This window comes from Stylophora pistillata, chromosome 4 (genome assembly GCF_964205215.1).
Source record: "Stylophora pistillata chromosome 4, jaStyPist1.2, whole genome shotgun sequence".
NCBI lineage: Eukaryota > Metazoa > Cnidaria > Anthozoa > Scleractinia > Pocilloporidae > Stylophora > Stylophora pistillata.
This window is the reverse complement of record NC_142522.1, coordinates 1,824,253-1,851,241: the sequence shown is the minus strand read 5'-3', so window position 1 is coordinate 1,851,241 and position 26,989 is coordinate 1,824,253. Positions and strand designations below refer to the sequence as shown.

Here is a 26,989-nt window from a genome sequence, read left to right as displayed (position 1 = left end):
ATGATGTTGTACAAGGTTGCCGCTGCATACAGCGTTATCTGATCCCCATAGGTCCCATCTCCTGCCATATGTCTGATCCCCATAGGTCCCATCTCGTGCCATATGTCTGATCCCCATAGGTCCCATCTCGTGCCATATGAGTTAGACAGTCGCCCCAGGAAGCGAACTCATCATCTGCCAAATGCTCTAAAAGGGGAAGGACGTCGCTATTGCAAGGATTAACTTTCTAGGTTCGCGACAATTTCCTTCCCCATGGTTTTAGCTCGACTTACTCCTAACAACGTTGTCCCTCAGAGAGCAAGCCAGCTCCCCCCACCCCCCCCCCACATCCACTCGTCCTTTCAAATTCCTAAACCACTACTTTGTTCACCTCGGATGAGTTTAAAGTTACAAGGTACAAGTTACATTGATTATGCTAAGGCCTATGTTTTATGGTCTATTTTTATGCAAGTTGGTCACCATTGAAAATTAAGGATTACTTGAAAGCATGTTTATAACTTCCTACTCTTTTAAGTTTATTTGTAGTGCTCTCTGGGTCTGGAATTTCTAATTTCCACAAAGCTTCAGAAATGGCTAAGATTCTGAAGGAGGGCAAGACCGATAAAATTCACGTGATAACTTAACTCACTTTTGGTTGGCAAACTTTGCGTTTCATTTCCTTCTTCGCTTTCTGACACCTGAGGGACGTACCCCTCAGTTTGCGCCTTTTAAACAGACAAACAAATGAATAATGAAATACTACTGTAGATACAGAAGTTTATAACTCTGAAGCAATTATCTATGTCCGAGAGCTGACTTTGATTAAAGCGTGAGACTAGCCAATCAAAATTTACTTCCTGATATGGAGTTATTTATCTCTAATGATATCTGAATGCCTAATGAATAATACTTAAGATCGGTACTAATCAGGAATACGTTATAAAATTGCAATTTTCAGACCGCAAACTCGATTAAAGTTAAGAAAACCAACCAAACTTGTATGTATAAAAGGATGCAAACCGCAAAGTTACTATTTGAAGCGCTTTGCGCGTTCAATTTACGGCCAAGTTCATTGTTATTCCTAAAGACTTGAAATTATTATCTTATTCAAACAACGGGTAATTAACTCCGCAGGTGGGTCAGAGCAGAGCTAAACACCTAACTCCGCAGGTGGGTCAGAGCAGAGCTAAACACCTAACTCCGCAGGGGGGGGCAGAGCAGAGCTAAACACCTAACTCCGCAGGGGGGGTCAGAGCAGAGCTAAACACCTAACTCCGCAGGGGGGGTCAGAGCAGAGCTAAACACCTAACTCCGCAGGTGGGTCAGAGCAGAGCTAAACACCTAACTCCGCAGGGGGGTCAGAGCAGAGCTAAACACCTAACTCCGCAGGTGGGTCAGAGCAGAGCTAATCACCTAACTCCGCAGGGGGGTCAGAGCAGAGCTAAACACCTAACTCCGCAGGGGGGGTCAGAGCAGAGCTAAACACCTAACTCCGCAGGGGGGTCAGAGCAGAGCTAAACACCTAACTCCGCAGGGGGGGTCAGAGCAGAGCTAATCACCTAACTCCGCAGGGGGGTCAGAGCAGAGCTAAACACCTAACTCCGCAGGTGGGTCAGAGCAGAGCTAATCACCTAACTCCGCAGGGGGGTCAGAGCAGAGCTAAACACCTAACTCCGCAGGGGGGGTCAGAGCAGAGCTAAACACCTAACTCCGCAGGGGGGGTCAGAGCAGAGCTAAACACCTAACTCCGCAGGGGGGGTCAGAGCAGAGCTAATCACCTAACTCCGCAGGTGGGTCAGAGCATAGCTAATCACCTAACTCCGCAGGGGGGTCAGAGCAGAGCTAAACACCTAACTCCGCAGGGGGGGTCAGAGCAGAGCTAATCACCTAACTCCGCAGGGGGGTCAGAGCAGAGCTAAACACCTAACTCCGCAGGGGGGGTCAGAGCAGAGCTAAACACCTAACTCCGCAGGGGGGGTCAGAGCAGAGCTAAACACCTAACTCCGCAGGGGGGGTCAGAGCAGAGCTAAACACCTAACTCCGCAGGTGGGTCAGAGCATAGCTAAACACCTAACTTCGCAGGGGAGTCAGAGCAGAGCTAAACACCTAACTCCGCAGGGGGGGTCAGAGCAGAGCTAAACACCTAACTCCGCAGGGGGGGTCAGAGCAGAGCTAAACACCTAACTCCGCAGGGGGGTCATAGCAGAGCTAAACACCTAACTCTGCAGGGGAGTCAGAGCAGAGCTAAACACCTAAACTCCGCAGGGGGGTCAGAGCAGAGCTAAACACCTAACTCCACAGGGGGGTCAGAGCAGAGCTAAACACCTAACTTCGCAGGGGGGTCAGAGCAGAGCTAAACACCTAACTTGCAGCCAGCTCATGAAATTTAACATTTCAGAGCTCTTTTAATGAACTACTGAGATCCAGTTAGTCTAAGTACAAATGCAATCAACATTCAACAGCTGGTAAACCGTTCATTTTGTAGCGAACGTACAAGGATGCAAAAAACTCGCTTTAGTGAATGAATAGACAGCCCTCCGCCCCGCCCCCGAAGCAGGTGACAATTTTCTTTTAATGTCACAAGAGAGTAAATACAAGATAAACATACGCACTGAAACACAAAATGACACAGCTCTAAGATTTTACAAAAAGTCTTTTTTGCGAGCTTCCTTTCTATTTTAACAAGCGATCCTTCAAGCACATAGTATATACTCGATAGGAAGCGTCAATCCCACAACAGTCTTTCCCGATGATCGATTTACACCGATTCATCTACAGAACGAGCCGACCATTGTGAATCAAAGTTGGCACAAAATCAAGTTAACTATGATGGGGAAATACTTTATAGAAATTAACTACAACTCTGTGCACACTTCAGTCAATTTTGCTGCAAGTGTTATTTGAGCGTAGTCGGCCGCGTTTTCACATCTTTCTCACTCTTCAACTAAAATATTGTGTAGCGTTACGCCTTTAATTTTATTTTAAATGCCTCTGTGATCGGTTGTGAGTTTTCAGGAAGAAACTAAAATCACCGCTTGACACTCAAAATCCATACTCGGATGAAAATCGCACCCTTGTTTCTGATTGGCCAGATAATAAACCTCAGCTTGTTTTTAGACAATATAGGGGAATTTAGATGCTTCTGGGTCATAAGCTTCGAGTATGTATTAACGAAAATCATATATTTGCCGTCATATATTTGCCGGCAATATATTAAATATCATTTATTATTAAAACAAAGATCATTGCATAATGCAATTCAAGACTTTTTCTTGGCTTAGCCATTATGGTATATCAGCCAATATACCATAATCTACAAATATGGTAAGCGTAGGTGTCAGCTTAAAATTAAAAGAGAACTAAAAATTTAATAAAATTTACTAATTTAATTCAACGTTTTTAATAAAACAATTATTCCACTCGCGCTTGTTGTATATGAGATGATTATAGCCAACGAGGCGCGTAGCGCCTCGTTGGCTATCTATCATCTCATATACAACGCGCGCTCGTGGAGTAATTGTTAAATAGTCAGTCAGGGAACAACATTCGTTTCCCCACCAAGGTGGGGGTTTTACCAGTCAATATGCCCCCAGTAGGGTGGGGTTTTCTTAAGATTCGTAATGATGTCAAATCAAATCCCCAGCTTGACCTGGAGTGAGGAGGGGGTCGGGGTTTCAATTGACAAGTGCATAATACGTTCATTCGCTCTGACGAAAGGCTAACGCTCGAGACATCAGCTTAAGTTTCAACTTGTTACGGTGGCTAATTTACAATTTCAGCTTAGTTGATAGAACCAAATTACCTTGTCACCCCACCGACGCAGCACCACAGTTTCTTTAGAGACTTACCCCCTTTATTCTCAAACTCATGAATTGTTCGTACGGTTTTAAGCCAATCGGATTGCCCCATTTTGGTCAGGTGCATGTATTTTGATTCCCAATGAAAATCTAGATCAAGATTACTCCGATTAGTTCGAAAACCGATGAAAACACTGATCAAGACACTTGAATTTGGCAACCTCAATTACAATACAATCAATTATTCACTACCGTACTTGGAAAAGTTATTCACAACGTGAAAATTACAATTCTGGAAAGTTCCCTCGTGAAACGCAGCATTAAATAAAGAACTATTCCCGAAATAAAAAATATCAAACAAGCAAAACAACGTATTTGATTCCCCGTACCTTTTATCGTGAGCATCAAGTAGATTCAACGCCTCGTCGCCAGTTGTCTCCCAAATGACGCTTCAGAGCACACACTATCCCGCGCGCAGTTCTGGGTGGATACCTTTCCCCTGAATCTTTGGCGACTTCCCTAACAAAGGCTTCGTGAGCCAGTAGTTAAGAGATATGGCATCCATATCCTCTATTTCACAACTAACACGATTAACCTTGTGTAATTCATAACCTTTGAAAAGACCACCGGAATCTAAAATCAGCACTTTCAACTCCCTTTGCTGCTGCCATTCCCGAAATATTTTTAAAGCCCATTTGTTTTTGTATTTTGTAGAAGATGGAACAACTTCATTGGCCAGGACTTGTTCCTCAGCTACACTTTTCGGCAAAAGTAAACGACTCGGTCTTCCTTTCTCCTTCTAAGCCATAACCATCAAATACAATGAAACACAGCTAACATGCGACAGACGGCTTTCAAAATACAGGCAGAGACTTGCATGAGCTATTTACCATTCACGCAGGAAATACATTATTTTTGCATGCTTTATTGCATTGTATTTTTAAGGCGTGATTGAGAAGTCATGTCAAAAGCTCGTGCTTCGTGTTTCATCAGGGGTTCCAGACAACTCGAAACAATAAAAGCACTCGGCCTGCGGCCTCGTGCTTTCATCTGTTTCTCGGCGTTTGGAACCCCTGCTGAAACACTCGCACTCGTTTTTCACATATTACTTCATAAATCAAGTCAGGACTATGGCATGAGTACGCGTGGGTGGAATAGCCTTACGTTTTCTGATTCCGGCAAAGCATGCGGACTGAAAGTTCGAACTAAAAAGAAATTACCATCTTGCAAAAATATCTCACCCTTTCACTTGTCAACAGAATTTGAAAACAATTGCGCGTGGAACATAGAAAATGGTTTCGCCCATAAGTAGGCCTCTAGTGTAACTCGAAAAATGTTAACTTAAACATGCGTATGCCCAGAACGAACGTTGTGTAATGCCGTTAATAACACGACTTTTCCTGACACCATAAAAATGTTGAAGCGAACAAGTTGTCTCTTTCACTGAGAATCAAGCGGGGACTGGAAAGGTAATTCGAGCATGAAATACAAAGAGCCGTTTTAAAATCTTTATCGAAAAAGTATGACTATGATTTTGGTTTTATCTGCAGCACGTACTCTCTCTCGAAGGTCGCGTATATGGTCGTCCTATGACAAGTGTTCGCCATGGTGAATCAGAAATGAAAATTAAGGGCCCCTCATAATAAATATTCGTAAACTTTCAACCTTTATAAACGACTGGTCCTCTTTTAACAGGTGTAGCAATGTTTTAACTATAGAAACAGCTTTGAAGTTCATTGTGTTGTGAAAGTAGTTAAAATAGAGCCTCACTACGCTGAAACGAGGACGGTAAGTCTGACAACATTTGAAATATGCATATGTAATAAGAAGTTAGATTACGAACCATAGTTTTTGCAGGAAAAAATTAAAAAGAATTTCTCATTCTCTCTTTGATAAAGCCTCCAAAAATATATGCACAATGATTGGAAATAAGCGTAATTCAGTGAATGTTTTCCCTATTTTCGCAAGGAGATGGATGTTCTCAAAAAAGAAATCAGCATTTTGAGCAAACTTGAACACAAAAGAATCTTGACCTACTATGGCAGCGAAGAAAAGGAAAATCATTTCCAATATTTATTTATGGATTTCATGGAAGCGGTGAGTCGATGAATGCAAGAGAAGTAGGGCAAATTTTGAAGAGAAATCATGTTTGAACCAATAGGTGAGTCAGGACTAGCTATTGAAGACGGAAGCTTCGCTTGGAGTACTGCTTTTGTTTAGTTTCTTTGGTGTTTGCAGACAAATATGCCCACTGGTCTTTCTCGGGTGGAAACGTATTTTCAAGCAAGTTGCTAATTTTGGTTAGAAGTTTGTCAAGATTGATCGATGTTTCTTCCTAAGTTGTATTACTGTTAGAAAGCGAAATGAGAGCCGGTTGAATCAGTCGATAAAATTTAGTCTGACCATAGTTTAGATTGTTGATAAGACATTCCTTAAGCAATGAAAATCATACATACATACATACATACATATACTTTATTTAATCTCGAATATAATTTGGAGTAGCTAAAGGATAAGCTAGTATCTTCGAGTTACAAGTATAATTCTAAATACTACTAAAATGTAAAATTGTAACATTCTAAAATTTAACTGATTTGACACTTGATTTATTCTCTTCTTCTTCATTTTGTCCCTTTCGTCAGTCTTTAAGATAACACCTGTTGGGAATAGGTTAGCCACCAACAACTAAAACTATTTCAAACACAGTTTGAAATCATTAACAGGGATCATTGTATGGTTACCTAAAAATGACGACGTTTTTCAGTGAATGTGAATCAAGAAATTTCACAAGACAAATGTTGGACGGAGTGTGGTTCCTGCATTCAAAAAAATGTCTTTCACAGAGACATTAAAGGTATCGATCGTTGTTGATGAATATTCATCCACATCCATAATAGCATTAAGAATGAGAGTGGGTTTTAGAAGTCAAATTCAGATCCGAGAAAATTTTCATTCTGGACAAACTATATTTTTTCGGCATCAAGTCTTCATTTTCCGTTGATTATAGAAATAGCAAATTACCACAAAATCTTTGAGAATGTCTCTTTTGTCATTAAATTTCAGACCGCATGGCATCCATTCTTTCCCTTAGACAAACCCCAGTCACCCATTAAACATTTATAGATTATTTCGTTGCATCATTTTTAGTGCTTTTTTTTAATGATTATGTGAATATGGTTATTATGAGGCAACCCTGAATTTACGCCTTTTTTCGCAAAGGATCAAACGTTCTGATTGATCTCCATGGGAACATAAAACTGGCTGACTTTGGCTTATCAAATTTTATTCAGGTAAGATGCAGACTTTTTAAGTCAATGAAAACCCTTCAAGTGACTGAAAACGTTTGCAAACAGTGGTTCTACACGCGGTATGCCGTAAGAGTTATTCAACACTCCAGGTAACTAAGATTTCCAAGCAAACTTCAAATTGGGTTGAAAACTGGAGGAACTGAATATAGAAGAACGTAAACTCTGAATAATGATGCATCTCATTAGTCAGTCAGTCTTGAGAATTCCTCACTAGTTGGAATTTGTGTGAAATTAGCTTTCCTCAGACAAATGAAATAATTGTTCAATTGTTATTTTTATTCGGATCCATTGGAAAAGAATTTAAAACTGAAGTGGTATTTTTCTGAACGATGTTCTCTTCATGCGACTGAGTCTTTAAAGTATTTATACTCGTTATCGAAATTTCGCTTTTTTTACTTCAGAAAATCGGAAGCAAAACAAATCTTGTTTCTCAATGTGGCACTCCTCACTGGATGGCACCAGAGACATTTTGGGGAGAAGGATATGGAAGAAAAGTTGGCCCGTATTCTGACCTTCTCCAGTTATGACACAAGCGCTGATCCTCTTTTTGTGCAACTTAACTGGAGACGGTTAGATACTCAGCGACAAATACAGGTGGCCACCATGTTCTATAAATCTATACATGGTCTTGCGCCCGACTATCTTGGTTCTCTTTTCACTAAATATGATCCTCCATATAATCTAAGGAACTCTGAAAACAAACTAGCTGTTCCATTGCCTCGCACCAATTTCCTGAAAAATAGCTTTAGCTATAACGGTGCGGTTATCTGGAATAGCTTGTCCCCTGAATTGCGGCAAGCAAAATCACTTCAATCCTTCCGAAATGGTTGTCGCAATTTCTTCCTCTGAATCGACAAAACACACACGGCATCTATGTAAAGCAGAATTTCTTTATTTTTTTCTATTTTACTTTTAAATTTTAGATCATGTTTATATAGATTAAAATAGATTGTAACTGTAATAATAGATTGTAATAATATTATTATTTTATCTGATAGATTTACCGTGTCTAAATAAAAATAAAGTTCAAGTTCAAGTTCAAGTACATTTGGTAGGTTTGAAAGTCAGCAGCATAATTTGTTTGGTTTATTTATGTTTTTGAGATTGTCAAAAAGACGGGTGAAGAAAAACTGGCAAGAGACTGTAAAAAAATGGTGACGAATCTGGGAAATTTCGACCCTCCACTCGCTTGGTCACTTTTAACAACCAAAAAAAAGCTAGATTCCCAAAGTAAGCAATTTTTTGGCATTGGCTCCTATTCATTTTGTATGCTCTTGTCGTATATCCGTGCAAATTAAGTCTTGTTCATCTTTCATAAAGGAGTGTTGGTTATACGGTCGTGGAAATGTTGACCGGACGTCCTCCTCCGGGTCACCTTGATCCAACAGCGGCTATGTTTAGTATTGGATCTAAATCAAATGAGCCAACACTGCCAGAGGATGTATCACAGGATGGAAGGGATTTTATTAAGGCCCCACTGACTTGGTTTGTATCAATTAAACTGATCAGAACGGCATAACTCGATATCAGGAGCTTGCTAATGGCTCCCGTCATTGTACTGCATGGTGAGGCTAGATCTGACGGTACCTGTACGTATGCAAAATATTTTTCAAATTCATGACCGTTCATAGCGCCTTAATCTCCCTCGATATATTGCACCTGCTTATCGACCCCGTCACCCATGGGCGGGGGGGGGGGCGAATTTTCGGTAAGGGAAGCTCACAGATACGGAAAGTTAGGTTTGAATTCGTGGGATTGCTTCCATGCGATCACAAAACATTAATTTAACTCTGTTTACTTTAAAGCACTAATTTTGTAGAAAAGCAAATGTGCATGCTTACCACGAAACAGTTTACAGCAAGGCTGAATAACGGTTACAGTACGCGTGACTCACATAGAAAGGTACAGCAAAACGGAAATTTCATCATCGAGCCCAAAGCAAGTAGTTTGAAGGAGAAGGATAATCTCGTCTTTTTCACAGTTAAACTTAGTGGCGAAATCATGATCAATGCCTGTGAAACCCTTCAGACTTGCTGCATACGATTGATCACTAGTGTAAAATAAGCTCATCCGAAAATCTAACTACCTAATCAAAAGTAGAACCCAGAGTTACAAGTTACTTTAAAATAGTTTTCTGTGTCACCCTTACGTTTACTGCATAAAAGATATTTTAAGTTGACTTTCCTGAAACACCAACATCAACTGATCTTGTGAGTTATTCTTTTTCTTCTCTGGGCATGCGTTCCAATTCATTTATGGTTCTGTTCAAAGAGATCATTTAAGATAAGAGATAGGTTATTAGATTGTGTATATTCTTCTAGATATCAGACTGGATAGGAGGCAACTGCTTCACTTTGCCCGAGCTAATCCCGGTTTCGTTTGAAATAATTAGCCAAGATTAATTAACACCATCTGGACACCATGTTGGTCTATCGGTTAACCGCCGTCATCGTCACCGTCACAGTCATCCCTATTTTTCTCATTGTAATTATCGGCATCGTCATTGACATCGTTAACGTTATCGTTACGGTCATCGTTATTGTCATCGTTATCCACATCGTCTTCGTTATCGTTATCGTTAGCGTTATCATAACCTTGGGCCTCTCGATTCGGAGTGGAAACGTTAACCATTTTGACTATGATATTTAGTACAGTATATTGTCTTGAGTCTTAAGGAAATTTGAAGCATTCCACGAAACCAAAGAAGTAACAATTCTGTTAACAAGTGGTAAGTTCTTCTATTTTTAATGTTTGTTCACGCTAGATATTAACCAACGCTCAGATGTTTAAGCTGGGAGCTTATTTTAGCCGTGATGTAAAATTGGGAGCTGGTAAATTCATGAGACTTGTTTCAGACAAAAATGTTTTTTAAGCCAGAAAAAGACGCAGGCTGTTTTGGTCCCTCAACAAGCCCTCCCGCAAAGTTAAGAGCTACTATGTTAACTAACCTTATAAGCTCTTCGATCATGGTAGGGTCATCCAGAACCCTTTGCATTTTTTGACACTCTTCCAAGCAAGCTTTTGCATCCTTGAATTCTTCCTTCCTTTTGTAAACCATCCCAAGGTCAAACAAAGACTTAGCGGTGTCGTAATGGTCTTTCAGCAGCTCACGACGAATCTTCAGTGCTTCCTCTGAATATTTTTTGGCGATGTCGTTCTCACCAAGGGCAGAGTAGTTGTTGGACAGATTGTTTAGGATGGTTGCTGTAAAGGGATGCCGGTCTCCTAAGTGTTTTCTGTAAATTTCCAACGTCTCCTTTTCTCTCACCTTAATGGATTCTTCATGGTTTCCCTCAAGGGAGAGAGCCACTACAAAAAAGGAAAAAAAAATTCAAACTCTTGTTTTCTGGAAGCAGAAAAGAAATATGTTCTATGATAAGGAAACAAGTTGAAACATTTTTTTCGAACTGATAATGGTTAGGGCGAGCTTATTTTACTATCGGGGGCGAACTCGCAAAGGTGGGAAGGGTAAAACTCTCTAAATCAGACAAATTTGTATATAAGGCTCAGTGGAATTTCCTGTCGGCTGATTCAGCTTAAACAGAAAATTTAAGTACTACACCTAACCCACCTGCTAGGTCATTGTATGTTGCGCCTTGCATAACAATGTCTGCTTCCCCACGTGCCTTTCGCATTTCGATCGCCTGTTGAATCTTTTCTTTTCCTTCAGTGAAGCTGTGTTCCTTTACCAGACACCGACCAAGTTTGGCGAGACATTGAGCTCGACTGTTACCAGTGGTGATACCAAGGTCACTCTGGATTCTATCGGCCTCCAACAGATACGGCTTGGCTCGTCCAGCTGCTTCATCGCACAGGTCTGGAGAACAGCAACAGCTGAACACTTCCCTGATTCCCAGAGAAGTGAGACATTCACTCAATCTCTTTTGATCTTTACTTTCTTTGCACTTATCTTTTACTGATGTGAAGGCACGGTCAAATGTTTTCTTTCCCATCATTTTGGCAAGCAGTTCTCCCACCTTATTGAAGACATCGATGCACCTCTTCTCTTGATCTTCCCCCATGGCACCATTTTCGCCTAACCAATCGATGAGCTGCATAATAGTTTCGTCTTCGTGTCGGTATGCCACGATAGCGTTTGAGACATCAGTGCTCAGGAAGCTCTTGAAGGTTTCTTCAAGGAAAGCAAGAACGTAATTGATGAACATCTTTCGAGCTTCGGAAAACACTTCACGGAAACTTGCTTCTTTTATCTTGTTCTGGCAGTAGAGGCTGTATACTGTGAGGATACTGTAATGATAGGAGTTGGACATGTGCTGTTCCAGGAACGACTTCCTTGCCAATTCTTCTATCGCACCCCTTAACTCAGCAGACTTAAGGATTCTTGAAGCTCTTGAAATGGTGAAGAGACCTCTGAATACTGTTAGAGACACAAGGGTATTTTGGTGGTGTGTATTTAGTCTGTTGAAGCAAACGTCGATGCAAACGTCTATCTTCTCATCTTCAGTTGCATCTGAAATTCTGGCAAACTTTTCTTTACGATTTAGATTCGTCAGCATTTCCAGAAGATCTGATGGGTTATCCTGCCACGCGGCCAAGGCAAACAGGACGAATGGAATACCGCCACAACAATGGGCTATTTTGCGGGCAGTTTCTTCTTGCAGAGGGGTGTCACCATAGATCTTCTTCAACAACTGAAATGAATCATCTTCATTGAAAGGAAGCAACCTTATGCACCGTTGACCAGCCTGAAGGATATCGACATTCTTCGTTGAGGTCACCAGCAGATGTGCTCTTTTTGACTTTGCCGCGATATCTCTGACGAACTTCATGATCTCTGTGTTTTCAGATGGAAATTTTCTTTCAACTTGTACCCCCATGGTTCTTTCCTTGTCCAACGGAGTTAAGAATTCGAAGTTATCGAGCAGCAGTAGAGAGTGGAACTTCTCCTCTTCAATGAGAAGACTTCTGATCTTACCAATTGGCGGCTCGCTCAAAGGGAAGTGGTACAGCTGTTTGACAATTTTTCCGGCAAGGTCATCAAGGGAGGTCACAAACCTGCAGTTTACGTACGCAGCTACGATATCGAAATTGGCATTTAGTATCTCGAATGCAGCCTTGATTGCAGTTGACGTTTTCCCCATACCGACAGGCCCAAGTAATAGGGTGCATCTACAGTCGTTCTCTGGCTCGTCCTTACAAAAGGACTGTTTTATCTCGCTGAGTTCTCTCTTTCGGCTGACGAAATGTCTAATAGGACTTGGTAGAAAAGACATACCGCTACGGAAGTCTGAAAAATAGGAAATTATGTATTTTTCGTTATCCACGTCTGTGTAACCCCAGATTTTTTGCGACATACGTCTGTCGTCATGGTACTGGAACAATGTTGTCGAGAAGCTTATCTTCCGTGTCGTGACTATTTCTTAACGGCTGCTATCCAGTTTTTTTTCTTTCTCATTTCTCACTTTTAACCCATCCATTTGAATTATCGTACAGATCTAAGTTGTTCTTTTGGTTTTTATTTGTTCAAAGATGAGTTTTTCAGTGCAGAAATCGGGTAAAATTGCGTGACTGGAAATTTATCACTATTCTTGGATTTATAAAAGATACAATTTAATACCTGTGGGATGCGGAGAGGGTATGTATTCCTCTTCCCTGCAAACTTCTTTTTGTTCTGCTTCTCTTTCGTCAAGGTAATCAGAACCTGGTAAAGACGTCACAAGTAACAAATAAATGGAAGCAGATAAGACTTGCGTCTATGAGGATCTACAAACCGAAGACAGTTGAAGGTCAGAAAATAATTTTTTTCCCCATCACCCCACTCAACAGCAAAGACCGAATTTTCCTCCATATCACTCGACACCGGCCTCATTTAAGACCCTCACGTTAGGAGTAGACGCACTTGAGAAAAATAATACAAACAAATGCAGTTAGCTCTCAAATATTAATAGAAACTTCGGTGGCTTTGTCACACTCGGCCTGGACAATATTTATTTATTACTTAGTTCTTATTAACCGAGCGGGAGGTCTGTATGGGAGAATCTTGACCGAGGTCGCCAGTACAGACTGAACGCAGAGAGGTCTGTACCAACGACCGAGGTCAAGATTCTCCCATACAGACCGACCTAGCTCGGTTCATAAGATGTTTATTATTTGGCTGTCTTATATGCAAATTTTATTATATTCTTTGTACCTTTTTTTTCTAGACCAGTCTAGATGCCGGTCTAGATGGGAAAATCTAGACCGCTTTCAATATTGATTTCAGTAAATCAAATTCGTGAACTCGGTAGTTCCCAGTCCTTGTGAGACAGCCATATAATAAATGTTAATAAAATCCCTTAAATTTATATCAAACAACATTTGGGAGTCTGATCTAGAATCCATTTCCCCTAACACTTAGCCATATAAGGTAAAAAGGAATGCACATGACCTTCATTAAAGCAACTGGTAATTAGTTTCACACCTGCACATTTGGTAAAGTGCCTCCGACATTCTCGGTAATCTTCCTCCAAAATAGTGATTTTGAGTTTTACTTCAACGAGTCCAAGATCCTCCAGCATTCTCTCAGTCACGAGGAATTCTTGAGCAACTTCACCGAGATGACCACTCGAGTAATCTTGCCAGAGTCGTTCTAGAATTTCCAATGAGGTGCACTTGACTGTCAGTACCAAACTACCGCGGTTGACATTTACAATAGGGACTTGGTTAACATCTTCGAGATGTTGAACAAATTGGTTTTCCTCATTTACTGACGGATCAAAATGTCGAGATAATTCCGAGACTATTCTTTGTATGAGCTGCGGAACAATTGTGCTTGTCGCAGTCGCAGGAGGTTCGTCAGCTGAAGCAGTTGGCGGTACATGAAAGGACACCATCATCGCCGGAGGCTCCTCCGGAGAGCTGCGACTTGTCGTGGCTCTGACATCGATGATAATACGGATAGAAGCTGTAGTGAGAGGAATTATCCGAGTCAGAATGCGTAACTATAACAACTTTTGAACGTTGATCTGGATCGATTTAAATAAATTAATGGCGAAGTAGACTATGCAATTCAATATTCAAAGTATTTCTTATGGTAAAAAAAGACCTCTTCGTTAAACTGACCTCCCGCCAATGAAGGGTTAGCCCGACTCGTCACCACTTCACGAAGCTGTTCAAATTCATTCGTCTGGTCTTGGATTTTTCTTTCTAATCTGTCACAGGAACTTTGAACTTGCCTCTCCACTCGAGCTAATCCTGCATCTAGATATTCTTTTGTGTCCATGTCCTTGTGATACCATTTCTGTAGTTCCTCGGCATTCCTTTCAGCCTCTGGAGTTAAGGGATCATGCCGCAACCTTTCGATTGCTTCTTCCCATTCATGGCTTGCTTCTGCGCTGATAAAGGAAGCAATACGTAGGAGGGACATTTTGATTTCATCCCAAAGGGAACAAAATTCTGCATTACTCAACTCTGCTCGGTGAAACTTGTGGATAATATCATTGCGGTAGAACTTAATTCTGACGATGTCCGCAGTCAAGCTTAAATCACGTTTACTTGGGGGACTATCCCATCCACTGGGCAAAGGAGGTAGTTGTGTCTGACAAAGAATTTTTAAAAGTGTAGAAAGAAGGCTTATGTCAAAGTTTCTCGATTCTCCACACAATCCTGATGGTGGATAAACAAGATCACGTTGAGGCTTGAGGAGAGCGTTGCATAACTTTCGCCTGGTACCGGACTCACTCAGTTTGTTTCCAAGACTACTTGGTGGATAATAGACGTCTAACAGTGCTCGGAATAACTCGGTACCAGCACGAATAATCAGCCGGAAAAGACGCTGATAATTCTCTTTTTCATCTGTTGAACGGAGCGCTTGAGTAGCTGTGGCAGAAGCGGTCGCCATTTCGCTAGTGCGTCTCTGAGAAGGAAGTTTCAGTTCTTCTGCAAAATAAACACTGCACTTGGGTCGTTACAACATATCAGCGGTTCCGATCTTCCTGCCAAAAAAGTTTTAAAAGATCCTGAAATATTCTTTGATTTGCAATTTGGTGTCAATCGAGAAAGAGCCGTAGGATAAAGTTTTCTAAAGGAAAGTCCTTACTTTTTCATAACTGGTCCCCTTCGTTAAATCCTCTTCTAAATTCACAGAACGTACGTGAAACAAGAAATTTGCTTCACCCAACGCTACTTTAGTAATACCAAGGCAAACAATACATTGATAATCAAAAAATTAAAAATGTTAACAGAATTGCTGATTTTCACATGACATCTTCAAATTAAAATATTCAAGAATATAGAGCCACGAAAATTTTATCTTCATCAGGTATGGGGGGGGGGGTCTAAAGTTGTAGCTATTTTCAACATTTTCAGCTCAAAAGGGTGCTTGGTTTGGAAACCAGCGCAATTTGTAGTTCAGAATTATGGTCAGTGGGTTGTGTGACTTACAGCTCCGATCGCGTTTGTTGAAAAATATAGATCTATCTGTTGATTTTTAGTCTTTTTATGAAATTATGCCTTCGAAAAAGTGTTTTTCTACATGTTTGTTGGTTTAGCTTAGATAATCAGTGGGCTGAATAGCCAAAGTAAGTTCCAGATGTTTTACATTATTTCCGGCCGCCCAGTTAGTGGACCAAAGTTACTCACCAACATTGCGGCTCTGTAAATTTGCGTAAAACATTTCGACGACTATCTTAAGTTTGGGAAAACAAAGAGACCTAACACTTGGAGAAGTTTTTCCTTAACATATCTCCTATAACATTACAATTGCGGAATCTTACATCTCCGTGCTAAAAACTACAGTTATATGACATATATCTTTTTATTAAAAACTAGATCATGGGATAATGCAATTCAAGACTTTTTATTGGCTTAGCCATTATGGTATATCAGCCAATATACCATAATCTACAAATATGATAAGCGTACGTGTCAGCTTAAAATTAAAAGGGAGCTAAGAATTTAATAAAATTTAATAATGTAATTTAACGTTTTTAATAAAATAATTATTCCACTCGCGCTTGTTGGATATGAGATGATTATAGCCAACTCGGCACTACGCGCCTCGTTGGCTATCTATCATCTCATATCCAACGCGCGCTCGTGGAATAATTGTTAATTAGACGTTTTGTTGTGTAGTATCGCTGAGTATTTTTACGAGTTGTGCCGTATTTTGACGAGCCCTTATGGCGAGTCAAACTACAAATAACGAGTAAAAATACTCAGCGATACTACACAACAAAACGTCTGATAAGTTATTTATTATCCAACACGCCAAACTGTTATTTCGGTGCGGGCGAATTTCGCGGTTATTTATTTTGGGGAGTGTGTGACAGAAGTATACGAAGCGGAACGGAATTGGCGCGTAGTCGTGTTGCTGTTTCTATTTTGTTCTATAAATGAAGAAATTTCCTGGTCGTCTAGCTGTTTTTATTCTTTGGATTCATCTAATAAACTTGGATCTATATTTGGCAGCCATTCTGACTCTTCGTCGTCGGAAATATGATTCAAATTGTCTGCCAATATTTTTTTTCGTAACTGCAATCCAATAGCCGATTTCCGAGTTACCCTTGGCCTCATTTTCAAAACGAGTCCTGGTGCTCATCCTTTCATATGATTATAAGTTTTCATTCACATGAAAATTAAACTCACTTTCACAAGAATGGTTGAGCACCAGGCCTCGTTTTGAAAAAGAGGCCAAGGGTAATTCGGAAATGGGCTATTCTTCGCTTACGCGATGCGAGAAAACCTGTTTAACCGGCACTCTAGAGTACAAATAGCGCGTGATATTTGTACTCGTCTATGGCGCTATTCGTACTCTAAGAAGTGTAGTTGGATAATAAATCAAAATTATTTGAAGTTCACGCAGTCTTCCTAAATGAATAATCAATGATGATCTGGAAATTAGAGTTTCGCTGCTCTTTAAAACAAAACACTGAGTTTGCCTGTCACCGGCGAGAGTTTACTTAACCACAATGGAATGAATACGCTTATTCCCAGACCATTCAGTTTATATATCTTATTAGACGTTTTGTTGTGTAGTATCGCTGAGTATTTTTACGAGTTGTGTCGTATTTTGACGAGCTCGTAGGACGAGTCAAAATACAAATAACGAGTAAAAATACTCGCCGATACTACACAACAAAACGTCTAATAACTTATTTATTATCCAACGCGCCAAACTGTTGTTTCAGTGGACGAATTTCGCGGATATTTATTTACGGGGAGTGCTTGACAGGAGTTTGCGAAGCGGAATGGAATTGGCTCGTTGTTGTGTTGCTTTTTCTATTTATCTTTTTAAATGAAGAAATTTTCTGGTCGTCAAGCTTTTTTTCTTCGGTCGATTCATCAAATGAACTTAGATCTATATTGGCCATCCATTCTGACTCTTCGTCGTCGGAAATATGATTCAAATTGTCCGCCACTTTTTTTTTTTTGTAACAACAACCAATTTTTCGCCTGCGCGATGCGAGAAAACCTGTTTAGCCGGTACTACAATAGACGAGTACAAATACCGCGTGATATTTGTACTCGTTTATGGCGTTATTCGTACTCGTCTAGGTGTAGTTGGATAATAAAATCGAATATAATTTCAACTGAGGGTCACGGTTTTACGGAGGCGGATCATACATGATGGAACTTTAGATTTGGGTCCAAATAAGTTCAGTAAGACCAAAAGTTTACCGAGTCCGTCGAATAGAGTTGGCTGTTCAACGGAGATGTAATCTACAGTACATACGCGGAGCGAATTTTGGAACCTTGATGTTTAACCTCTTAATGGTCGGAGGGCTTTACAATAAGAGCCAACAATGACACACCGTCACATGAAGAGTTCATTAGTGTCCGGTGTTAGAAAGCGTCTTGTTTAATTTATGATTATGCCAAATTGGAGCAAGTCACAGTATTTTCTTAGAGAATTTCACTCAAACAACTTAATTCGACTGTGAGGTGTCGTTCCTATGGTTATGATGTTTTAATTTCACACGGTTATGACTGGGGGTTTTTCCCTCCTCAACTCTGAGTCAACGTCAGACAGTGACAGTTGATGCTATCTATTTTGACACGAATCGTGATCCAAAGCACGATCTTGCAAAATTCTCCATTTATAAGTAAATACAACTATAGGAAATACAACTATAGGAAACACTTTAACTGAGTTACCTACCTTAAGTTTCTAACAGATTGAAAAGATTGTCTTGATTGTTTTCCACACAATGTTTGTATGCTCGTTTGAGGGCAAACACACTTTCCGTCCCGCGTTAAAGGGCACTGAGTTCCACAGTGAGACTGTCATTTAAAAGTCAGAAATCATGGTTTATTCTTGACTTATCTTCATTCCCTTTTCTCTTTAACTAGAATTGAATATGGCGTTGAAGCACAATTTCGTCCGAAAAGTATGCTTTATTTGCGTTGTTGAGTATGCTTCATTTGCAGATGGATAAATGTATTTTGGCGTGCTTGCTGAAAAGTATGCTTCATTTGCATATGGATAAATGTATTTTGGCGGATTGAATAGGCAAGACAAATGTTCGGTTCATTTTCAAGTCGTGTCTACAAAATTCAGAATTAAAATTTGTCAGCTGGATATAACTTCACTCCGTAATCTTTGAAATATGGCTATGAATTGTCTCTGTCATTCAGTTGAGAATATGATAAAAAGAAAATAATTCAAATTATAAACGAACGATCGACGTTTCGGCCATATCGCACGGCAGTTTCGCGATGAAGGCCGTGTAATATGGCCGAAACGTCGATCGTTCGTTTATAAGTTTCCAGTATTTGAATTATTTTCTTTTTATCATAATCTTTGAAATCTTGCAAAATGAATTGTAACATGAATTGGTCATCCTGCTGAATCATGTAACATATTTCGGTGTGTTTGGAATGATGTCGAAAGATCTATTTGCTCATGCGTTATGGTAGCTGAAAACGTTTCGGTATTAATTGTGGTCACTACGACATCATTCAATCAGAGATCATTCAACTGGAGTTAAGCGTACCTTAACAACATCTCTTTAAACACCATCCGCACGCTATTTTCGAGACCGGGCAGTCAGACAGTCAATACATACCTCGAGAAAGAACGAGCCGCTGGTGTACCAGCGGTATCTCTTAGAACTGGATTTTCCCATGTAAGCTGGCGAAACTAGCATTTGCCTCGTTCAGTTTGGTACATTAAACCGTGCAAATCTATCGCTTCTATGCTGCATCACGTTATGAGTTCCCGGTTAAATCACTCCAATGACTCAAGTTCTGACCCTATTCAATGCAAAAGATCTCTCCTCTACTGAAAAGGCCGTTTCACGGGTACATCTACATCTACTTTATTACTTCGCAAAGCCTTACTGCATACAAGCGAAGGGTCATACAAATAGAATATACAATATATACATGACGATAATTTTAAAATAATAAAATAATAATTACAATAATAATAATATTTACGGGTAAAGCTCGACGATATGGTTGAAGGATACCTATTTTAACCCAGTTGTGTTTGGCCAGAAGTGAAATCTAGAGATCGGTTCATTGGAATACCGCGTAGGTCGGGTGCTTGGGTCAAGTGTGAGAGTTACTGGATTCATGCATTGATAGTTGACTCGTAATAAGTTTACCACGTTATTTATGATTTACCATTAAAGCATGTTCTTCCCACCGATCCCGTAATACGTAACTATTTGCAATATCTATATCATCCCAATCATCTCTTGAGAGGATAATCGAATATAAAAATGCGAAGCGCGATTCGATTTATTTTTGTGTCTGGTGCGTACCTCAGGATAAAAAATGATGCAATTCTGTTATGGTTTCTGTGAAGTTTAAAGTGCATGACAGGGTACACAAGGTAAGCGATCGTCGTGTAACACAAATATGACAAGGACGCGTAATTCAGTCCACGTCGATATTATGTGGTGAGATATGTGGTGTTCAGTAGGAAATCCCATTTGGTTAACGAGACTCCATGCAAAACAGGATGGATATTCGGGACCAATTCAATTGGAAAAAGCAAACGTTATGAGAATGCATATTGTCGTGGAAAACCATGTGCCCCGTGTGTGTGGGGGGGGGGGGGGGGGGGAGAGGGGGCTGAGGTGGCGCAGTAAGGCTATCACGGTTAGCAAACCAGTCTTTTCTTAGTTATTGATTCAAAATAGACTTCCGATCATACGCGCTCACATTTCACCGACATCCTCACTTTCCTTTTGATTGACACGCGGTCTGCGCTACACGGGTGGAGTGTGAATTAATTGATTTTACGATTTTACTTTTTTCTGCATGAGGATCCACTCTTCAGGAATGATTACAATGCATAATTGGTACTTTCCTTAGGTTTATTTTTTAGACTCTTTGTGCTCGTTAAGTTTCTGTTTCATTTCGAGTGCCTCATGTGGTAACGCTCCAAATACGATCAGAATTCGTAGCGAGTTGTGCCCAAATATATTTATCTTTTTTTACAAAATTAATATTTTACGAAAATCCTCGTGTTGAAATTCGTTGGGTTTTTCGTACCAAAATTATCAAAAACTGAATTCATGTTAACATTGTATTCGATATTGCTTAAATATTTGAAAATTTCTGTCATTAGGTATTCATAATGTGTTTTAGGTTTGCTTCTTATTAGTCGGGAAAATCTCTCGCTAATTAATTTGCTTAGAAAACTCTGAACTCGTAGTTTAAATATCAAAAGACTATCAAACAGCTTCCTTGAAAACCACTACATTTAATTTGGAACACCTCTCAGGGGCGTAGCCGGGATTTTCCAAAGGGAGGGTCACAGAAACTACTCACCATTTACACCGCTGGTCTCCCGCGTGTATCAGCGGGCTCAGTCGTATTATTTCGGCATGAAGGCCCATATTAACTAAATACAAGAGCCGTTGACGAAAATACTTCACAAAAAAAAACAAATTTTAAAAAAGTGGGCTTTTCAACAATGGCTTTTTCGGCCAAAATATTGTCATGGCGTTTTCGCCACCTGAATATTGTAAGTTGTTTGCTCTAAAGAAGGCCTACCAAGGGGGGTCACGGGCATTCCAGGATCCCCCCTGGCTACGCCCTTGCCTCTACATCCGCCCATTCATATATATTCAGCAAAACCTTCCGTATAAATCTAAAGAGCAGCACAACTGTATGCATGTAATTATCTAATCATGTATTCATTTTATTTTGCACAAATACCGGTACGCAGAGCGAACCTCTTTTTCATCGCTATTTTCATTATCAGTTTATTTAGAAGTATTTCATAATTTTTAATGATCGATGGTATTACTAGGTAGGTCTTTTGTGTTTGATTGGAGGAAGACTATGACCTCTAACGGCACACTCTCGAGGAATGATTACTTGCTTGATGTTTGTTATTTGTAGGGATTGGTGTTCATTTTGTTAGGCACCATTTTGATGCAAATGCACTTGAATATTGGCTATCGATCATTTGAGCAATTTCAATTGAGTATCGAAACTGATGCATAACTGCTTTGGCTTTGCTTCACCTAGCTCAGCGATTGGTCTAGATGACTCACGCCACCCTATCCATTAACCAATCAGATTTAAAACTAGAACTAATCCCAACTTGGTAACTCGCGTTTTTACTCGCTTCAAGCAGGTTGCCTGTTTTTACTTCGAGTTCTAGCTGGTTAATGCTAATGTTAAGCATTTTCTTATTGGTAGCTATACGTAATTACTTTGGTTTCGGCTTTCAACGCTCAATTGAAAATGCTCTTACTTGCAAATTGAGGAGCTTTCATTCGTCATCTAAACGTCAGGTCTTAAAATATTCCTAATTACGATTAATTAATTGCTCTTGTTGATTAATGGCTCAGCTTGCTTGTTTCGTTCACAGCCAATTTTTACGGCGTGGCCACATAAGTAGGGAATTGATGTTGATCGTTGATGTCTGTCATTGGTCAAAAAAAAACGCGCGCCATCTTCCTAGCCAAACCACTCCAAAAACAATCCATTCGTGACTTGGTTACATTCTCGAGTTAACGAGGTTTCTTTCATGACACACGGCCTCTATTCACTTCGAGTTCTCATCGAATCTCTGTGTTATCCAACCCTTCCCTTTCTGGTAGTTGTGACTAGCTTTCTTTTAATTTTTCGAAACCCATTGGAAATAGGCTCTTATTCATGGTTTCACTCAGCAAATTCTAAGAGAGGAGATTCTTAAATTGTATGAAAGATATGACAGATGTTATTTAAAATCTTGTTTCTTTAACACTATTTTCCTCATCAGATGCTTCCAAGGCAGAGTTTGTATACGACAAACTCGTTTCTGCTTTGGCTTCGCGATCTCTCGTTTCGTTTGTATTTGTCACATCTATGTTCGTGGTCTTTAAAATCTGAGGAAAGAAACCAGATAAGCTGTTTCTATGCATAGTTCTTTCTCCAGTTATGGATAAAGTAGGAGAAGACTGCATGTTAAGTTGGGTAGCGTTAGTGTTTTCAATAACGCTCTTGCATTTTAAAGAACCGTGCACTATAACACCGTTGTGGTTTTTTCTTGAATGTTTCGCGCTCGTTCGGTTATCAGAAGGATTGGGAAAGGCTAAGCGTCTTCCTTTGCAGCAGAAGATGGATCGGAAAAGTCGAGCATACCCATGACGAAACTGCCCGGTTAAAGAACCATATGCAATCGGGTTCACGCATGCGTGTAGGAATAGCAACGCCTCTGCGCATGTCCAAAAAGCTTTAGTGAGCCCTGTATACGAGGCACCTCCAAAATCTAAAAGCACCCACGCAATTTGATTGGGTAACATACAGGCCATAAACAGAGTCACAATAACCGCCAGAGTTCGGATAATTTGAATGTTTTCGCTCCTGGTCTTCTGTCTGATAACCTGACCACGAGAGTTTATTGAAGTTCGCATTGGTAACCGGGAAGTGATTAAACGCATGGTGATTCTCAGGTACGCAATGGCGATTATGGATAGAGGCAGCACGTATTGAAATGCAAATAGTACTGCAGTGTAGGCCTGGCGATATGCAAACTTCGGCCAATGTTCAGTACAAAGAACACCTCCCGAACGCGCCGCAATGATTAGCGGAACAATCGTGAAGAAGGCGAAGATCCATATAAGGAAAATCCATATCAATGTGGCCTGCAGCTTGATTCTTGGTTGCAAAGGATTTGTGATCCCTCGACACCGTTCAATTGCCATTGAAGTTAACGTGAAAACACTCACAGACAGAGTAACCGACATCATTGGCCAAATCAGTTTGCAATAAAATAAATTCTTGTTAAACGGATGATAAAGGTCGTACGTATAGAAAGGTAGGGACAACCATAAGAAAGCTAAATCTGCCACTGCTAGATTTAAAATGAAGTAGTCATTTATAGTTCGTCTGTTTTTTAATTTCCTTTTTACAACCAAGATGACCAGAAGGTTTCCCAAGGATCCAAAAATGAACAGACAGCAATAGAAGACAACTTTAAAGGTGCGTTCAGCCTCACTCAGACTTGGTGTTCCTTCTTCAGTTTGATTGCTGCTCTCAGAGATGTTGGTGTTATCTTCGCTCATTTCATTAGCAGGCTTTTCCAAATGTCTGTCTTCACTTGAGTAGGGATTGCAGTTTTGTTTTTGTAACTCAGGAATCTTAATTGTGATCTTCTCAAGAGCTGGATTGTGTTGGCTATTTCGTCTTGCTACAAGTAAAAGCAAATAAGTTACTAAACAGAACCAGGAGCGTAGTACCTAATATAATAATTCATATTTCCTCCTTGGGCGGACAGATGAATCCCTCATTGGCCAAAAGCTGTCATCATATGTGTCTTACGAATGAAAATTATATCGTGTCTTACGCGTGAGTTCCTCTTCAGGAACAAATACACCATTTAAAGAATTGTCATGCGGATGTGCTTCTTAATTTCTTAGCCAACGAAAAGGAAATTTTGTCACTGTGTAAATAAAAAACCTTTTAACCTGAGATAGTCTTTGAAGTGCACACTTCCTACGACGGTAACTTCACGAATATTACTGGAGAGAAATTACTAAGAATTATCAGAAAAATATGAAGAAGGAACTAGGGCATTTTTTTTTTTTGTCGATCTTTTTCAGGTAATTTTTCAAGTAACTTCGTCTTTTCAACAGTATCAACCCATGCATTTTACAAAGGCGAATACAAGTCGGATGAAACACTATACGGGTGCATTAGCTGACAATGCGAAATAGAGCAATTTTCACTGGCGTGTCGAATAGAATCCTTGATAATCCCGTTGGTTTCGCTTTACCTCGCTCTGCTATTGGTGTGGAAAACTCCCGCCATCTCGCAACCAATCAGGATTGACGACTAGAGCCAATCAGGAACTTTGAACATTTTCCCGCGCTTGAAGGAGTTTGCAATGAACCCTCATCACGATTCGATTACTGTTTCTTGATTGGCCGTCGTGAATATTTTGGTTTTGCTTTAATGTTCAGTCGAACAGTGTGCTCATTTAGGGTAACGAAGTATAGGTTTAACTAAACGTAAGTGCAAAATTCAAAATGATTCATCTTTAATCAGTTTCCTGTTTGGAGTTTTTTTGTACAAGGCGACAGGATTTAGACAAATATTGGCAGACTTGATGTGCAGTATAATTATTAAAAGAAGCAAGACGAGGCAAGTGGCAAAAATAACTGCGGAAGGTTATTAAGTCGATCTTTGGGAACAAATTTCAATTTTTATCTCTCGGTCCCACTGATAAAGCTAAAAATTATCGCAAACAAAGATGAACAACGATAAATTTGGCACGTATTTGTGTCCAGCTGCGTTAGTCTCATCCCCAAGTAGGGAGCGTTCTAATCACTAAGGTTCGTTAAGGACCTTCGAAGCCTTTTTAATTGGTTTTTTTCCTGAAGAATTTTATGATAGGAGGAAAGGGCAGCTTGTTTTACTTCACAATTTTTTACAATAATCTTTTCATCAAAGTGAAACCATGATAAACTCGTAAAAACATACAAAAAGCGAGAGGCCATTGGTAAGCGCTTGCTTTAACTATTAGTAACCGCCGCTTGAAGTGTCAATTAGGGAAAATTTAACTGAACTTGTAATGACATTTATGTTCTGATAAAACTGGTAAAATATTGATCAGAATGGAAGGTGAGCTAAGGTGAATAATATTTATCTAAGCTGTTGGCGTCACTCGGTAGACATAACGTCACCCTTTGCTTATGCTGCCTTCATTTGATTGAAGTTTTGTGCACGATAGGTTTTTTCTCTGTTTGGGGCACTTATGATAAACTTGATTAAAAAATGCTTACGTTTTACACTTTCGCATGAAATTCAAAGAGGATTGTAGCTTCAACTACCGCACCTTTTTCGATGAGCAACTGGAAGGGTCTACAAAGTAATTTTCCTTTTCACCGTTTTTAGACTTTTTAGGAGTTCATCAAAACAAAGAAAACCTTATAATTCGCCTTTCGAACTTGAACCAGTTGAAAGTCCTTCTTTAAATTCCATTACGAGGGATAAGGCTTGGCTGCGTGACTCCGGCGGGAGTATAGTCTCCCTCGCAGCCGTTTTTTTTGGATGTCACGCAACGCTCCCCCAAAAGAACGGCTGCTGACAACCGAACTACATTCCTTTCTCATTGTCCTTGCGGTTTGGTCGCGGTCTATTGAACAGACCAATCACATACCAGAAAATCTGAATGACGTAAGGTTTCACGCGAAAATGTGGATGTTGGGAGAAACACTGAGAAATTTGTCGATGAGACCTCGAAATGTTTCACATGTTCATCGTTGTGCCCCGGTAAAGATAGAGTATATATTTTTGGGAAAACTTCTCACAATTTCGTTGAAATTATAGAATCTACGCTAAACATAGACGTCAACTGCTACGCCAGCGACACGAACGCTAGATTGTTTCAGCAGTTGTTAAAGTTTCAGCGAGCAACTGAGAAAGTAGAAGCTAAAAACTGAACTGAAACTCTTTATTCGCACTATTTCAAGAGGTTACTACAGATTATAAAAGTCAGAATATATAAGAAACAGTAAATTACATCAATAATCAAAAGGAAATACAAGACGCCTTTCAATCTAGGCAAGGGCTAAACGCTTGCTTCGACCTACAGATGGAGATCAGGAGGAAAAAAGCGCGTGCTTGCCGTCAACAAACCGGGCGAAGCTTCGAGAACACTGCAATTTAGGTCGGCCAACGTCTCCTACACTACTTGTACTTCTTCATTTGCCAGTCTGCGTGCAAGCTGGAGCGAACCCGATTAGTTATGTTCGTGGCTTCTTATCACCGGTACAGGAAATCGGCCCGAATTATCAAGTGTTTCCGCACGTTGGTACAACGCAACAACAATAACAATAATATGACCACTTTCATCGGTAACATGGTCAAACACGAGCGGGAGTGCTTGTTATATTAACGATTTCCCGGATCCTGTAGGCAACTTAACAAAAACATCTTCTTTCTCGACTAAAACTTTTTTAATTGCAAGCTTCTGGTGAGCTTTAAGCTCGAAAATTTTGAACTTTGACGACGCTTTGCGAAAAGCTCCTTCAAGCACCGCCATTTGTCTTGTGTTTTCCACATGAGGATCGCGATAGAAAACGATATCTGATTGGACGAGTCTCAAAAGGTGAGTCTGGCGCGAAAAGGTTCCTGAAAATGGAACCCGAGCTGTGATTGGCCAATTCGGAAAAAGGAATGTAGTTCAGTTGTCAGCAGCCGTTCTTTTGGGGGAGCGTTGCGTGACATCCAAAAAAAACGGCTGCGAGGGAGACTAGTCCGAGTTGTGTCGACGTCGAAACAGATGTTTTCTCTGTGGCAATATTATTGCAAATGAAGATCAACAGTAGATTTCAGTTTGCGTATTTTAATTAGGAAATAAGGAACAAGGATATCTTAAGATAAAGCGGTGTCAACCAAAGATAATAATCAAAACATAAAGTGGGTTAACAATAAGCTATAACAGCAAGTTGAAAATAATTTTCAATTAACTCAAAACTGTTTGGAAGGGAAAAACTGTTTCAATAAACTGCTTTT

At 40.1% G+C, this 26,989-nt stretch overlaps 2 protein-coding genes across 2 annotated transcripts; both read right to left on the bottom strand.

Moving 5' to 3' along the window:
• Positions 1–6,233: 6,233 nt before the first annotated feature.
• On the bottom strand, positions 6,234–19,109 carry LOC111346660 (uncharacterized). The gene is made up of 8 exons (XM_022953964.2): positions 19,018–19,109; positions 18,183–18,304; positions 14,147–15,018; positions 13,506–13,988; positions 12,663–12,746; positions 10,656–12,332; positions 10,033–10,393; positions 6,234–9,345 (listed from the first exon to the last, which is right to left on the bottom strand). Exons 3-8 carry the CDS (start codon positions 14,922–14,924, stop codon positions 9,300–9,302), a joined length of 3,429 nt encoding a protein of 1,142 aa, XP_022809699.2. The 5' UTR covers positions 14,925–15,018; positions 18,183–18,304; positions 19,018–19,109; the 3' UTR covers positions 6,234–9,299.
• A 2,049-nt stretch (positions 19,110–21,158) lies between these two features.
• LOC111342482 (galanin receptor type 1-like) lies at positions 21,159–23,535 on the bottom strand. The gene has a single exon (XM_022949609.2). The coding sequence runs from the start codon at positions 23,533–23,535 to the stop codon at positions 22,213–22,215; it is 1,323 nt and encodes a 440-aa protein (XP_022805344.1). The 3' UTR covers positions 21,159–22,212.
• Between the last annotated feature and the right edge of the window lie 3,454 nt (positions 23,536–26,989).